Consider the following 17064-nt stretch of genomic DNA (forward strand, 5'->3'; position numbering starts at 1 on the left):
TAACAGCGCCCAAAATAAGTAACCTCCCCCCATGAACCATGGACCTTGCCGCTGGTGGGGAGGCTTGCGTGCCTCAGCGATACAGATAGCCGTACCGTAGCCGCAACCACAATGGAGGGGTATCTGTTGAGAGGCCAGACAAACGTGTGGTTCCTGAAGAGGGGCAGCAGCCTTTTCAGTAGTTGCAGGGGCAACAGTCTGGATGATTGACTGATCAGTCCTTGTAACACTAACCAAAACGACCTTGCTGTGCTGGTACTGCGAACGGCTGCAAGCAAGGGGAAACTACAGCCGTAATATTTCCTGACGGCATGCAGCTTTACTGTATGATTAAATGATGATGGCATCCTCTTAGGTAAAATATTCCGAAGGTAAAATAGTCCCCCATTCGGATCTCCTGGTGGGGATTGCTCACGAGGACGTCGTTATAAGGAGAAAGAAAACTGGCTTTCTACGGATCGGAGCGTGGAATGTCAGATCCCTTAATCGGGCAGGTAGGTTAGAAAATTTAAAAAGGGAAATGGATAGGTTAATGTTAGATATAGTGGGATTTAGTGAAGTTCCGTGGCAAGAGAAACAAGACTTTTGGTTAGGTGAATAAAGGGTTATAAAAACAAAATCAAATAGGGGTCATGCAGGAGTAGGTTTAATAATGAATAAAAAAATAGGAGTGCGGGTAAGCTACTACAAACAGCATAGTGAACACATTATTGTGGCCAAGATAGACACGGAGCCCACGCCTACTACAGTAGCTCTGCAGATGATTAAGAAATTGATGAAATCTATGATGAGATCAAAGAAATTATCCACACAGTGAAGGGAGACGAAAATTTAATAGTCATGGGTGACTGGAATTCATTAGTAGAAAAAGGGAGAGAAGGAAATGTAGTAAGTGAATATGGATTGGGGGAAAGAAACGAAAGAGGAAGCCGCATGGTAGAATTTTGCCCACAGCATAACTTAATCATAGCTAACACTTGGTTCAAGAATCATAAAAGAAGGTTGTATACATGGAAGAAGCCTGGAGATACTAGAACGTATCATTAAATAATGGTAAGACAGAAACTTAGGAACCAGGTTTTAAATTTTAAAACATTTGTAGGGGCAATGTGGACTCTGACCACAATCTATTGGTTATGAAGTGTAGATTAAAACTGCAGACACTGCTAAAAGGTGGGAATTTAAGGAGATGGGACCTAGGTAAACTGACTAAACCAGAGGTTGTACAGAGTTTCAGGGAGAGCATAAGGGAACAATTGACAGGAATGGGGGAAAGAAATACAGTAGAAGAAGAATGGGTAGCTTTGAGGGATGAAGTAGTGAAGGCAGCAGAGGATCACGTAGGTAAAAAGACGAGGGTTGGTAGAAATCCGTGGGTAACAGAAGAAATATTGAATTTAATTGATGAAAAGAGAAAATATAAAAATGCAGTAAATGAAGCAGGCAAAAAGAAATACAAACGTCTCAACAATGAGATAGACAGGAAGTGGCTAAGCAGGGATGGCTAGAGGAGAAATGTAAGGATGTAGAGGCTTATCTCACTAGGGGTTGACAACATTTCATTAGAACTACTGACGGCCGTGGGAGAGCCTGTCCTGACAAAACTCTACCATCTGGTGAGCAAGATGTATGAGACAGACTTCAGGAAGAATATAATAATTCCAATCCCAAAGAAAGCAGGTGTTGACAGATGTGAAAATTACCGAACAATCAGTTTAATAAGCCACAGCTGCAAAATACTAACACGAATTCTTTACAGACGAATGGAAAAACTAGTAGAAGCTGACCTCGGGGAAGATCAGTTTGGATTCCGTAGAAATACTGGAACACGTGAGGCAATACTGACCTTAAGACTTATCTTAGAAGAAAGATTAAGGAAAGGCAAACCTACTTTTCTAGCATTTGTAGACTTAGAGAAAGCTTTTGACAATGTTGACTGGAATACTCTCTTTCAAATTCTAAAGGTGGCAGGGGTAAAATACAGGGAGCGAAAGGCTATTTACAATTTGTACAGAAACCAGATGGCTGTTATAAGAGTCGAGGGACATGAAAGGGAAGCAGTGGTGGGGAAGGGAGTAAGACAGGGTTGTTGCCTCTCCCCGATGTTATTCAATCTGTATATTGAGCAAGCAGTAAAGGAAACAAAAGAAAATTTCGGAGCAGGTATTAAAATCCATGGAGAAGAAATAAAAACTTTGAGGTTCGCCGATGACATTGTAATTCTGTCAGAGACAGCAAAGGACTTGGAAGAGCAACTGAACGGAATGGATGGTGTCTTGAAAGGAGGATATAAGATGAACATCAACAAAATCAAAACGAGGATAATGGAATGTAGTCGAATTAAATCGGGTGATGCTGAGGGAATTAGATTAGGAAATGAGACACTTAAAGTAGTAAAGGAGTTTTGCAATTTGGGGAGCAAAATAACTGATGATGGTCGAAGTAGAGAGGATATAAAATGTAGACTGGCAATGGCAAGGAAAGCATTTCTGAAGAAGAGAAATTTGTTAACATCGAGTATAGATTTAAGTGTCAGGAAGTCGTTTCTGAAAGTATTTGTATGGAGTGTAGCCATGTGTGGAAGTGAAACGTGAACGATAAATAGTTTGGACAAGAAGAGAATAGAAGCTTTCGAAATGTGGTGCTACAGAAGAATGCTGAAGATTAGATGGGTAGATCACTTAACTAATGAGGAGGTATTGAATAGAATTGGGGAGAAGAGGAGTTTGTGGCACAACTTGACTAGAAGAAGGGATCGGTTGGTATGACATGTTCTGAGGCATCAAGGGATCACCAATTTAGTATTGGAGGGTAGCATGGTGGGTAGAAATCGTAGTGGGAGACCAAGAGATGAATACACTAAGCAGATTCAGAAGGATGTAGGTTGCAGCAGGTACTGGGAGATGAAGAAGCTTGTACAGGATAGAGTAGCATGGAGAGCTGCATGAAACCAGTCTCAGGACTGAAGATCACAACAACAACAAAATAAGTAACATGCTACATTCAGAGAGACTGTCGGATCCAGCTGAGCTAATGCTACTTAATGATACTATGGAAATTCGCTTAACAATTATGGTTTAGCTGCCAGTCATGCTTAATTACTGTTCATTAATAAAATTAAGCAGTGCTAATTACACATTCCCCAGGTACGCAAATGCAGCGGCCTAGGGCGTGATACTGTACAGTCATACTACAACGTATATTTATGTGTTTTTGGCGGTGTTACAGGTACTTCAAATCAAGAAATTAAGTTTCCCTTTAAAAAACGTAAACAATACGACAAAAAAGATTCAGGTAAACGCCAGCATATGGATGCCACACATGTAATGATAGGAGTAGGAGGAGGAGGGGGAGATTAGTGTTTAACGTCCCGTCGACAACGAGGTCATTAGAGACGGAGCGCAAGCTCGGGTGAGGGAAGGATGGGGAAGGAAATCGGCCGTGCCCTTTCAAAGGAACCATCCCGGCATTTCCCTGAAGCGATTTAGGGAAATCACGGAAAACCTAAATCAGGATGGACGGAGGCGGGATTGAACCGTCGTCCTCCCGAATGCGAGTCCAGTGTGCTAACCACTGCGCCACCTCGCTCGGTTGTGTGATAGGAGTAGTGGTTGAGAAGATACATACAAGAAGCTGCTGGAAACAATGGTTACTTCATAACCAGTTAAATAAAGTACGTCGTGTTTGGTGTTGACGAGTGCCAAATTCAGTCATAAAGAAGCTGATACTTTGTTTTCCGTATGCGGTCGATACTAAAAGGTATCAGATAGATTATATAATGGTAAGACAGGGATTTAGGAACCAGGTTTTAAATTGTAAGACATTTCCAGGGGCAGATGTGGACTCTGACCACAATCTATTGGTTATGACCTGTAGATTAAAACTGAAGAAACTGCAAACAGATGGGAATTTAAGGAGATGGGACCTGGATAAACTGAAAGAACCAGAGGTTGTACAGAGTTTTAGGGAGAGCATAAGGGAACAATTGACAGGAATGGGGGAAAGAAATACAGTAGAAGAAGAATGGGTAGCTTTGAGGGATGAAGTAGTGAAGGCAGCAGAGGATCAAGTAGGTAAAAAGACCAGGGCTCTTAGAAATCCTCGGGTAACAGAAGAAATATTGAATTTAATTGATGAAAGGAGAAAATATAAAAATGCAGTTAATGAAGCAGGCAAAAAGGAATACAAACGTCTCAAAAATGAGATCGACAGGAAGTGCAAAATGGCTAAGCAGAGATGGCTAGAGGACAAATGTAAGGATGTAGAGGCTTATCTCACTAGGGGTAAGATAGATATTGCCTACAGGAAAATTAAAGAGACCTTTGGAGATAAGAGAACCACTTGTATGAACATCAAGAGCTCAGATGGAAACCCAGTTCTAAGCAAAGAAGGGAAAGCAGAAAGGTGGAAGGAGTACATAGAGGGTCTATACAAGGGCGATGTACTTGAGGACAATATTATGGAAATGGAAGAGGATGTAGATGAAGATGAAATGGGAGATACGATACTGTGTGAGGAGTTTGACAGAGCACTGAAAAACCTGAGTCGAAACAAGGCCCCCGGAGTAGACAACATTCCATTGGAACTACTGACGGCCGTGGGAGAGCCAGTCCTGACAAAACTCTACCATCTGGTGAGCAAGATGTATGAAACAGGCGAAATACCCTCAGACTTCAAGAAGAATATAATAATTCCAATCCCAAAGAAAGCAGGTGTTGACAGATGTGAAAATTACCGAACAATCAGTTTAATAAGCCACAGCTGCAAAATACTAACACGAATTCTTTAAAGACGAATGGAAAAACTAGTAGAAGCCGACCTCGGGGAAGATCAGTTTGGATTCCGTAGAAATACTGGAACACGTGAGGCAATACTGACCTTACGACTTATCTTAGAAGAAAGATTAAGAAAAGGCAAACCTACGTTTCTAGCATTTGTAGACTTAGAGAAAGCTTTTGACAATGTTGACTGGAATACTCTCTTTCAAATTTTGAAGGTGGCAGGGGTAAAATACAGGGAGCGAAAGGCTATTTACAATTTGTACAGAAACCAGATGGCAGTTATAAGAGTCGAAGGACATGAAAGGGAAGCAGTGGTTGGGAAGGGAGTGAGACAGGGTTGTAGCCTCTCCCCGATGTTATTCAATCTGTATATTGAGCAAGCAGTAAAGGAAACAAAAAAAAATTCGGAGTAGGTATCCATGGAGAAGATATAAAAACCTTGAGGTTTGCCAATGACATTGTAATTCTGTCAGAGACAGCAAAGGACCTGGAAGAGCAGTTGAACGGAATGGACAGTGTCTTGAAAGGAGGATATAACATGAACATCGACAAAAGCAAAACGAGGATAATGGAATGTAGTCGAATTAAATCGGGTGATTCTGAGGGAATTAGATTAGGAAATGAGACACTTAAAGTAGTAAAGGAGTTTTGCTATTTGGGGAGCAAAATAACTGATGATGTTCGAAGTAGACAGGATATAAAATGTAGACTGGCAATGGCAAGGAAAGCGTTTCTAAAGAAGAAAAATTTGTTAACATCGAGTATAGATTTAAGTGTCTGGAAGTCGTTTCTGAAAGTATTTGTATGGAGTGTAGCCATGTATGGAAGTGAGACATGGACGGTAAATAGTTTAGACAAGAAGAGAATAGAAGCTTTCGAAATGTGGTGCTACAGATTAGATGGGTAGATCACATAACTAATGAGGAAGTATTGAATAGGATTTGGGAGAAGTTTGTGGCACAACTTGAACAGAAGAAGGGATCGGTTGGTGGGACATGTTCTGAGGCATCAAGGGATCACCAATTTAATATTGGAGGGCAGCGTGGAGGGTAAAAATCGTAGGGGGAGACCAAGAGATGAATACACTAAGCAGATTCAGAAGGATGTGGGTTGCATTAGGTACTGGGAGATGAAGAATCTTGCACAGGATAGAGTAGCATGGAGAGCTGCATCAAACCAGTCTCAGGACTGAAGACCACAGCAACAACAACATGCGGTCGATTTTAAGAATTATTTCAGTTTATGTGTTTTGAGCTAGCCATCGTCCATCCCTTTTACTGATGTGGAAGTGCTTGACTTTCTCTCATCGGCTGGTTAATTGTGACGCTAGTTTGTGAAAAACTGTGAGAGGTGCGTGGCAGTACGTTTCCATGATACACCATTTTTGTTGATTTCTATTACATAGAAAATTGTGCACTTCTGCCGTTGCGGTACACAGAAAATTTCGCCAAGTTTCAAGCTGCGATACTTTAACTCCTTTCGGCGGTCGTCAGCTGCAATTGCGAACTTTTTGTCTGGGAGGCTCTCTCTAACTGATTCGAAATTCCTAGACTTGTGCAGTTGTTGCTGGGCGACTCGTGTATAAAATCAGCAGGTTCGCACAGGTAGGACTTCAATATTTTTGTCGATCGAACACTTAGTTTAGACACGCTTCGATGCTGTCGGACTTTGATTATTATTGCGTTTCGTGCCACCACTATCATTGAGAACTAAAGTCTTCCAATCAACGGAATTATTCGTTTAAAGCACAAACCTTTGTGTGACGCCGCTGCCCCTTAATTGTTACTGAACTCTGTATAAAACTGGAACCTACTGCACCGGATTGTGGCCTCTCCTGAGATATAACCAAGAAGATGTCGATGGAACTATAATGCACATTCGTTCCAGGCCACACATAGAAGGATGCCAAGTCGCAAGGTCATGTTGATCGTGTGACTGGGCACCAAAGGATTGTTGGGAACGAGCGAGTTTGCATTTGTAGAGCTTCTCGTCAAGTATGTCAATGACTGTACACTCAAGCCCAAAAATTTTGATACGAAGTTTTTATAAATTAATTTGGGAGTAGAGTTGCTGATCGTGAGCTGAGAGAAAACGAATGAAAGTCTTTAGATAAAGAAAAATTGTTTGCTCCAGAGAACAAATCAACTTTAAAGAGAAACTCAAATCTGATGGACAGACATCAGAGCAAAGCTAATTAGTGGTAACATGTCTGTACGTATTCTATAGCCGCATCTGCTCTCAGATCACGTATCACAGGACGTGAATAACGATAATAATGTTATTACTAATGAACTTTGACTGTATATATCACGTTGCTACTGTAATTACTTTTAATAAAGTTGCAAATGATAATACCTTTACGTTGAAGTGCTCAAAAACTTACGTTCACAGCTGTAATATTCCCTAGTCTAATTAGAACTTTTAATTCTACTTTATTATTTGCAATCGCAAAAATGGGGTGCAACGCTCAAATACTGCGTACTGGTTGAGAAACAGATAGTTCTACAGTGTGAAATAGAAGGACATTTTTAAAAAATTATTACCAAATCTTTGATTTAGAATTGAAGTTATTTTTAATTTATTTTAATAATGGCCCAATAAACTGAAGACCTCTTAGTTTTGGCAATTGAATCGAAACTAGGATTGACTTAATTTAGTGGTTTTCGACGTCCATCGAAAACAAATGCTTGGATCCCAAAACTATTTTTTTCTTGGTGTATGATTGAAACACAGCTCAATTGCATTAACATCTAAGAATTTTTACTTATGAATATTAATCAATGATGTATCGTCACCTACTACCAAGTCCTCCACTAGACGATCAATTGAAATATATGGCAGAGCCACATAGCTGGTATTAAGGTGTACAGCAAATCCTGCTAGATAAGAAAGTAGAAGTCTAGTTTGACAATCTAGCAATCACTAATATTGTCGCTGTAAAGCTACTGCCAAGTCTTTATAGAAATTTTACAGGTTTTATACGTTTCGTGCTATTATATTTTAGTGCTGAGTTTCAGCAAAGCACAAGTTATGTTTATTTTACAACATTGTTCTTACATATCATTTGTGATCATCATAGGCAAAAATATTTGTCAACAGGCCGCATATTTCCGTTTGACACTCGACTTGGCAAGTACTTTGCATCTGACAGGGCAGACCAGTATTTGATTCTTGAAGAAGTGTGTGCAAAAGCAGCTCGTAGAATACATGTGACGACTCTTTTTACAGGTGGAGCAGGGACTGCGGTTGTACAATCAGCACAAGCAGCAGGCGGCTGTTCGCAAGTGGCGGAGCGCGCTCAAGCGCATGCGCAGAAGGGACGACAAGTTCACGCTGCTCGGCTACCTCTACCAGGCCTACATGGACTGGGGCAAGTACAGGTGAGCAGCAGCCGCTGGCCTATGGCAGAGAGCAGTTACGAACATGCGCAGTAGAGACGACTAGAGTGCTGCTAGGCTACATCATCACCTCACATGGATGGGGTCAAAAACAAGTGCGCAGGAGACATTGCCTTTCTGTTCCTTCTTCCCCTCTGAGGATGGCCTTGACATACCAAACAGCAATATTTCCTACTCTCTCTGAAGTTTTCAGTGGCATGTACGTCCCACTACATACAAATTATGTACAAGCCGGCAGAATTGCTGTGGTGTGTAGTAACGTATTAAAACATTATCTACGATGTAAAAGGTAACACGTTTAGTTAATTGAGACATTCTTGGACCGGGAAAGATGGTTATTTGATTTCATTTTCTTGAAACAGGCACACTGTGCCACTTTGATCGCTCACAGCCTTCTATATATCCATTCCACAGTCGGCAGTATTTTTCTCCAAATTCCAAAAGCATCCTACTACATGCTAGCAATACACAAATTTGAGATATAGGCGTCCCATAGCTGAAACCTGGATATTAGTCTAGTAGGAAATATGTGTCCCATAAACCACGAAAGGCTTAGGCTGTAGCAGGATCATCAGAGTCGGTTCGTCGTATTACATATGAAAGAAAAATTTGTACAGCATCTATTACGAGGGTTGCCCACAAAACGTAATATATCGCATTTTTTTTCTCAGCCGTAAACAATACTATGAATGCGAAACGCTACGTTTGTATTATTTGATGTCTCCTGAGTGAGCGCGCCAATTTTCATCCCTTCCGACAGTTAGCGTAGCTGCGGGACAGTTTCAAAATAGCGTCTGTAGGTATTGTACGAGGGGCATTAAAGTTCTAAGGCCTCCCATTTGTTTTCTCTGGACTGGAAAGAGATAGAAACATGCACATTGTTTTAAAATTAGGCCGCGTTCATTATCAATACGTCCCAGAGATGGCAGCACCATACGGCAGATGGAATTTTACCGCCAGTGGCGAGAATGAGAACTGTTTTAAATACTTAAAATGGCGACGTTTTCCTTACTTGAACAGCGTGCAATCATTCGTTTTCTGAATTTGCGTTGTGTGAAACCAATTGAAATTCATCGACAGTTGAAGGAGACATGTGGTGATGGAGTTATGAGGAGGAGGAGATTAGTGTTTAACGTCCCGTCGACAACGAGGTCATTAGAGACGGAGCGCAAGCTCGGGTGAAGAAAGGATGGGGAAGGAAATCAGTCGTGCCCTTCCACAGGAACCATCCCGGCATTTGCCTGAAGCGATTTAGGGAAATCACGGAAAACCTAAAGCAGGACGGCCGGAGACGGGATTGAACCGTCGTCCTCCCGAATGCGAGTCCAGTGTGCTAACCACTGCGCCACCTCGCTCGGTATGGAGTTATGGATGTGTCGAAAGTGCGTTCGTGGGTGCGACAGTTTAATGAAGGCAGAACATCGTGTGACAACAAACCGAAACAACCTCAGGCTCGCACAAGCCGGTCTGACGACATGATCGAGAAAGTGGAGAGAATTGTTTTGGGGGATCGCCGAATGACTGTCGAACAGATCGCCTCCAGAGTTGCCTTTTCTGTTGGTTCTGTGCACACAATCCTGCATGACGACCTGAAAATGCGGAAAGTGTCATCCAGGTGGGTGCCACGAATGCTGACGGACGACCACATGGCTGCCCGTGTGGCATGTTGCCGAGCCATGTTGACGTGCAACGACAGCAAGAATGGGACTTTCTTTTCGTCGGTTGTGACAATGGATGAGACGTGGATGCCATTTTTCAATCCAGAAACAAAGCGCCAGTCAGCTCAATGGAAGCACACAGATTCACCGTCACCAAAAAAATTTCAGGTAACCGTCAGTGCTGAAAAAATGATGGTGTCCGTGTTATGGGACAGCGAGGGCGTAATCCTTACCCATTGCGGTCCAAAGGGCACTACGGTAACAGGTGCATCCTACGAAAATGTTTTGAAGAACAAATTCCTTCCTGCACTGCAACAAAAACGTCCGGGAAGGGCTGCGTGCGTGCTGTTTCACCAAGACAACGCACCCGCACATCGAGCTAACGTTACGCAACAGTTTCTTCGTGATAACAACTTTGAAGTGATTCCTCATGCTTCCTACTCACTTGACCTGGCTCCTAGTGACTTTTGGCTTTTTCCAACAATGAAAGACACTCTCTGTGGCCGCACATTCACCAGCCGTGCTGCTATTGCCTCAGCGATTTTCCAGTGGTCAAAACAGACTCCTAAAGAAGCCTTCGCCGCTGCCATGGAATCATGGCGTCAGCGTTGTGAAAAATGTGTACGTCTGCAGGGCGATTACGTCGAGAAGTAACGCCAGTTTCATCGATTTCGGGTGAGTAGTTAATTAGAAAAAAAATCGGAGGCCTTAGAACTTGAATGCACCTCGTACGTTACAAGCAACGTGCCGAGTTTCTTACTGCAGTGAAAGAAACTGTGGGGAATATTCACATGGAGCATCTGCTGTCAACGGATTTACGGTTAGTTAGTGCGTAGCTCGTAGTCAAGTGGCTAGCGTTGCTGCATCCGGATCACGGAGTTTGATTCCCAGCCTTGTTCGGGATTTTCTATGTCTGGGGACTGGGTGTTTGTGTTTTCATCATCGTCATCATTCGTGACAGTCGCTAGACTGGATTGTGTAAAAATTGGCCTGTGTAAACATTGGGACTTTGTACAGGCGCTAATGACCGTGCAGTTGAGCGCCCTACAAACTAAACATTACCATCAGACGTGCAGTTAGTCGGTGGGTACGGAAGCTCCACGATTTTCAGTGGTCGGGGAGACCATCCACGGCTGTCACACCTGACACACTTGACCTAGCCCCCTCGGATTTCCACTTGTTTGGGCCATTAAAAGATGTCATTCGTCGAAGACATTTTGAGGACGATGAGGAGGTGATTCACACAGTGAAGCACTGGCTCCGCCACCAGGACAAGGATTGGTACCGACAGGGCATACACGCTCTTCTTTCCCACTGGAGGAAGGTCATAGAACGGGATGGAGATTACGTGGAAAAATAGGGTGTAAATAAATGAAGATAGTAACTGTTCTCGAAAGAACAGATACCATTGATGACCGTGCAACTTCTCTCGAATAAATGATAATTAAATGAAACCCTCAACTGCCGACAGGTGTTGTTAATATACCTCGATGGAGACAGCAAAAAATGTGTGTCCCGACCGGGACTCTAACCCGGGATCTCCTGCTTACATGGCAGACGCTCTACCCATCTTTTTTTTAGTCTCATTTTGTTCGCTGCATCTTCTCGGGGCGGACGTCGTAAGACATCCGTTTTAAGTTCGTTGCTGATCGATTACCTCAGTTTTTTATTACGGAGGGCAGCTAACCCTGTGACCGAACACGCTGAGCTACCGTGCCGGGAATGATAATTAAATGAAATCCTCAATCCATCTGAGCCACCGAGGACACACATGAATAGCGCGACTGCAGGGACTTATCCCTTGCACGCTTCCCGTGATACCCACATTCCCAAATGTCCACAATCTACATACGTAATGTATCTAATAGATCTTTGCCCATCCACTCATTACTCGCGCACACTAAGATGACGATTCCTGTAAGAGTTCGGGCAACCTGTGCGCATTCGCACAGGCGAAGGTCAGTGGCTGGGTAGATAGTAGCTGTTCTCGAAAGAACTGATACCACTAATGACCGTGCAGCTTTTCTAGAATAAATGATAATTAATTGAAATCCTCAGATGCCGACAGGTGTTGTTGATATACCTCGATGGGGACAGCTGAAACTGTGTGCCTCGGTGGCTCAGATGGATTGGCCGGCACGGTAGCTCAGAGTGCTCGGTCGGAGGGTTAGCTACCCTCTGTAATAAAAAAAAAACTGAGTGAACGGATCAACAAAGAACTTAAATGGGTGTAATCGGACGTCCACCCCAAACAAATTCAACGAATAATATAGTACAAAATGAGATTAAAAAAAAAAAGATGGATAGAGCGTCTGCCACGTAAGCAGGAGATCCCGGGTTCGAGTCCCAGTCGGGGCACACATTTTTCGGCTGTCCCCATCGAGGTATATCAACAAAACCTGTCAGCAGGTGAGGGTTTCAATTAATTATTAATTTTTGGAAAAGTATGGTGCATTACCTTCTGGGCAAACCTCGTAGAACTTTGTATGTTACTAACAGCTTTGATCGGAAGGAATGGGTTCTTCCCTGATAATAGGAGATTATTTCCTGCACCCCAACTGGACTGGGATCCGGGAGCCACGGGTACTATTTTTCTAACCGCACGAGACTTATTTGAAGCAGTCCAGAAAAAAATCTGTGTTAGAAGCGCATAGATGAATCGCAACTACAGTACTGGTGTTGGAGGGTTGTTCGCTGTCAACCGTGAATACACCTGATGTAGAAAGATTGCTTGTATTACAAAGACAAGTATGCCATTGGTGTTGATGATTCTAGCACTGTACAGGGAAAGTGTTTGAGAGCGTGCCGCGAAAAGTGCATCCACATTACCTGGTGTCCGCAGCTCGCAGTCTGGTGGCTAGCGTTGCTGCCTCTGGGTCACATGGTCCCGGGTTTGATTCCCGGCCGGGTTGAGATTTTCTTTGCCCGGCGACTGGGTGTTTGTGTTGTCCTCATCATTTCATCATCATCATCATCATCATTCGTGACGGTGGCTAGACTGGACTGTGTTAAAAATTGGACAGTGAAAAAATTGGGATACGGGTGCTGGTGACCTCGCAGTTGAGCGCCCCACAAACCAAACATCATTATCAGCAGCAGCAGCAGCATCACATGCACGGGGACTGGGTGTTTGATTTGTTCTCATCATTTCATCATCATCATCATTCGTGACGGTGGCTAGATTGGACTGTATAAAAAATTGGACTGTCAAAAAATTGGGATACGGGGCTGATGACCTCGCAGTTGAGCGTCCCACAAACCAAACATCATCATCATCAGCAGCAGCAGCAGCACATTAGCGGGTGACGGACGGTGAGCGGTGGTGCGCCCGCGGCTGTGCAGGGAGAGCGTGGAGTGGGCGCAGCGGCAGCTGACGCTGGCGGAGGAGGCGGACTCGCCCAACCTGCGGGCCGAGGCGTACCTCAACCTGGCGCGCGCGCACGAGCGCCTGGGCGCGCTGGAGCGGGCGCTGGCCTACGCGCGCCACTCGCTGTACAACGAGTGCGACCAGTGCCGCACGGCGGGCCACGTCCACCTCACCGTCGGCTCCGTCTACCTCGAGCTCGCCGGCTTCTGCAAGGCGCTCGACTCCTTCCAGCGCGCGCACAACATCGCGCAGGCCATCCAGGACCCCGCGCTCGAGCTGCAGGTCAGTCACTCCGGCACACATACACACACACACACACACACACACACACACACACATACACACACTTCCTCCACTGCTCAATCTCCCAACCACTGCCAACTTACTCAATCTTGTGCTAATCTTATCATCTCAAAGCAACTACATCCAACATCCACTCTCAATATTTTGAAACTCGAGGGACGGGGAAAAAATTCAAATCACCGAGAGTTCGTAATAACAGAAGTTCAAATAATCGGGAGGAACGGAGGAAAGAAACTTCAAGTAAGCGAAAATTTGAAACTTCCTGCCAGATTAAAACTGTGTGCCAGACCGAGACTCGAACTCGGGACCTTTGCCTTTCGCGGGAAAGTCCTCTACCTCTGCAAGGTTCGCAGGAGAGCTTCAGTTAAGTTTGGGAGGTAGGAGACGAGGTACTGGCAGAAGTAAAGGTGTGAGGACGGGGCGTGAATCGTGCTTGGGTAGCTCAGCTGGTAGAGCACTTGCCCGCGAACGGCAAAGGTCCCGAGTTCGAGTCTCGGTCCGGCACACAGTTTTAATCTGCCAGGAAGTTTCATATCGGCGCACACTCCGCTGCAGAGTGAAAATGACAAGCGAAAATTTGATTAAAAATTTATTTTAGTACTAACATATACTGAAGAGCCAAAGAATATCGTGTAGGGCCCCGCGAGCACGTATAAGTGCCGCAACACGACGTGGCATGGACTCCACTAATGCCTGAAGTAGTGCTGGAGAGAAATGACACTATGAATCCTGCAGGGCTGTCCATAAATCCGAAAGAGTACAAAGGGGTGGAGAGCTGTTCTGAATATTCAATAATGTTCATGTCTGGGGAGTTTGGCGGCCAGCGGAAGTGTTTAAACTCAGAAGGGTGTTCCTGGAGCCACTCCGTAGCAATTCTGGACGTGCGGCGTGTCGCATTGTGCTGCTGGAACTGCCCACGTCCGTCGCAATGCACAATGGACATGAATGGATGCATCTTTGTTGATACATTATGGACCATGGGACAACGGCTGGCATATATTTCTTGATGCAATAATTTACCAACAGCCGTATGTACTGTAGAAATTTATTTTATGAATTTCTTATGTTCATAAAATAAATTTCTACAATACATATGACTGTTGGTAAATTATTGCATCAAGAAATGAATGGATGCACGTGATCAGACAGGATACTTACGTACGTGTCACCTGTCACAGTCGTATCTAGATGTATCAGGGGTCTCATATCACTCCAACTGCCCACTCCCCACACTATTTCAGAACTGCACCAGCTTCATCAGTCACCTGCTGACATGCAGGTTCCATGGATTCATGAGGTTGCCACGATACCCATACACGTCCATCCGCTCGATACAATTTGAAACGAGACTCGTCCGACCAGGCAACATGTTTCCAGTCATCAACAGTCCAATGTCGGCGTTGACGGCCCAGGCAAGGCGTAAAGCTTTGTCTCGTGCAGTCATTGCAGTCATCAAGGGTACACGAGTGGGCTTCCAGCTCCGAGAGCCCATGCCGGTAATGTTTCGTTGAATGGTTCGCACGCAGACACTTGTCGATTCCCCAGCATTGAAATCTGCAGCAATCTGCGGAAGGGTTGCATTTCTGTCACGTTGATTCTTTTCAGTCGTCGTTGGTCCCGTTCTTGCAGGATCTATTTCCGGCCTCAGTGATGTAAATTTGATGTTTTATCGGATTCCTGATATTCACGGTACAATCGTGAAATGGTCGTACGGGAGAATCCCCACATCATCGCTGTCTCGGAGAAGCTGTGTCCCAATGCTCGTGCACCCACTAGAACACCATGTTGAAATTCACTTAAATCTTGATAACCATTGTAGCAACAGTAACCGATGTAATAACAGCGCCAGACACTTGTTGTCTGATATAGGCGTTGCCAACCGCAGCGGCGTATTCTGCATGTTTAAATACCTCTGTATTTGAATACGCATACGTATACCAGTTTCTTTGGCGCTTCAGTGTATTACACACATGTGTACATTCATCTTTATTTTAGTGATCTGCAAGATAACACATACGACGTCTGTTCCAAAAAATTCCGGAACTTTGTCCACAAGATTTTTCTACGCTTACCTTTTATTTACAAGGGAACCTCCCCATCGCACCCCCGTCAGATTTAGTTATAAATTGGCACAGGGATAGGGCTTGAAAAACTGAACACAGATCAATCGAGAAAACAGGAAGAAGTTGTGTGGAACTATGAAAAAAATAAACAAAATATACAAACTGAGTAGTCCATGTGCAAGGTAGTCTACATCAAGGAACGGCTGAGCTTACGAGCGCCGTAGTCCCGTGCTTAGCGTGAGCAGTTGCGGAACGAGAGGTCCTTGGTTGAAATCTTCTGTCGAGTGAAAAGTTTAATTTTTTATTTTCAGACAATTATCAAAGTTCAGGCACTCACACATAATCAACTTCGCTCTCCAAAATTCCAGGACATGTTCAGATTTGCTTGTACGTATGCAGGATTTGACGGTCTACACACGGAAACATTTGAAAACGTAAAAAACATATGTTTTGACAGAGCACAGGGAAAACTGTGCGACTGTGAAACTGTTGCACTCGTTTGTTGCAGTTTATGTGACAAACTCTTATGTTTTCATCACTTTTTTGGAAGTGATTATCACATCCACAAGAAAACCTAAATCGGGCAAGGTAGAAGAATCTTTTTACCCATTCGCCAAGTGTGCAAGTTAGATGGGTCGACAACATATTCCTGTCATGTGACGCACATGCCGTCATTAGTGTCGTATAGAATATATCAGACGTGTTTTCCTGTGGAGGAATCGTTTGACCTATGGCCTTGCGATCAAATGTTTTCGGTTCCTATTGGAGAGGCACGTCCTTTCGTCTACTAATCGCACGGTTTTGCGGTGCGGTCGCAAAACACAGACACTAAACTTATTACAGTGAACAGAGACGTCAATGAATGAACCGACAGATCGTAATTTTGCGAAAATAAAGAAAGTAAAATTTTCACTCGAGGGAAGACTCGAACCAAGGACCTCACGTTCCACAGCTGCTCACTCTAACCACGAGACCACTTTTTCCTTGATGTTGCCTATCTAGCGCATGGACTACTCAGTTTGTATATTTTGGTTATTTTTTCATAGTTCCACATAACTTCCTCCTGTTTTCTCGATTGATCTGTGTTCAGTTTTTCAAGGCCTATCCCTGTGCCAACTTACAACTAAATCTGAGGGGGGTGCGATGGGGAGGTTCCCTTGTTAGTGTAGACGGTCCCCTTCGAAATACACTCCTCCACAATTATCACACCGGTCCTAACGACGTTTCCACTTCCGGAAGCTGTCTTGATACACCTCCTGCAGCATTGCGTGAAGCGCCATCTGCGAATTTTCTTTTATCACGTCTAGCAAATCTTTGTCCTTTCAACCGGGTTTTCAACTTTGGAAATAAAAAAAGGTCCGCAGGGGCCAGGTCTGGAGAGTACGAAGAATGGCGTGGCACAGTGATTTCCGTTTTTGTTCAATACTCACGCCTCAACAGAAATGACTGTGCGGTTGCGTTATCGTGATACAAGAACCATGAATTGTCTCGTCA

General features: G+C 44.0%; 1 protein-coding gene across 1 annotated transcript in view; it reads left to right on the forward strand.

The window, feature by feature from the left end:
• The window catches only part of LOC126101224 (43 kDa receptor-associated protein of the synapse homolog), a 130191-nt gene that overhangs the window by 61960 nt on the left and 51167 nt on the right, over positions 1 to 17064 (forward strand). Inside the window, exons 3-4 of the mRNA XM_049911915.1 lie at positions 8010 to 8161; positions 13180 to 13486. Coding sequence (XP_049767872.1) covers positions 8010 to 8161; positions 13180 to 13486 — 459 coding nt within the window. The remainder of the gene's footprint in view (positions 1 to 8009; positions 8162 to 13179; positions 13487 to 17064) is intronic.

Source organism: Schistocerca cancellata, chromosome 9 (genome assembly GCF_023864275.1).
Source record: "Schistocerca cancellata isolate TAMUIC-IGC-003103 chromosome 9, iqSchCanc2.1, whole genome shotgun sequence".
Lineage (NCBI taxonomy): Eukaryota > Metazoa > Arthropoda > Insecta > Orthoptera > Acrididae > Schistocerca > Schistocerca cancellata.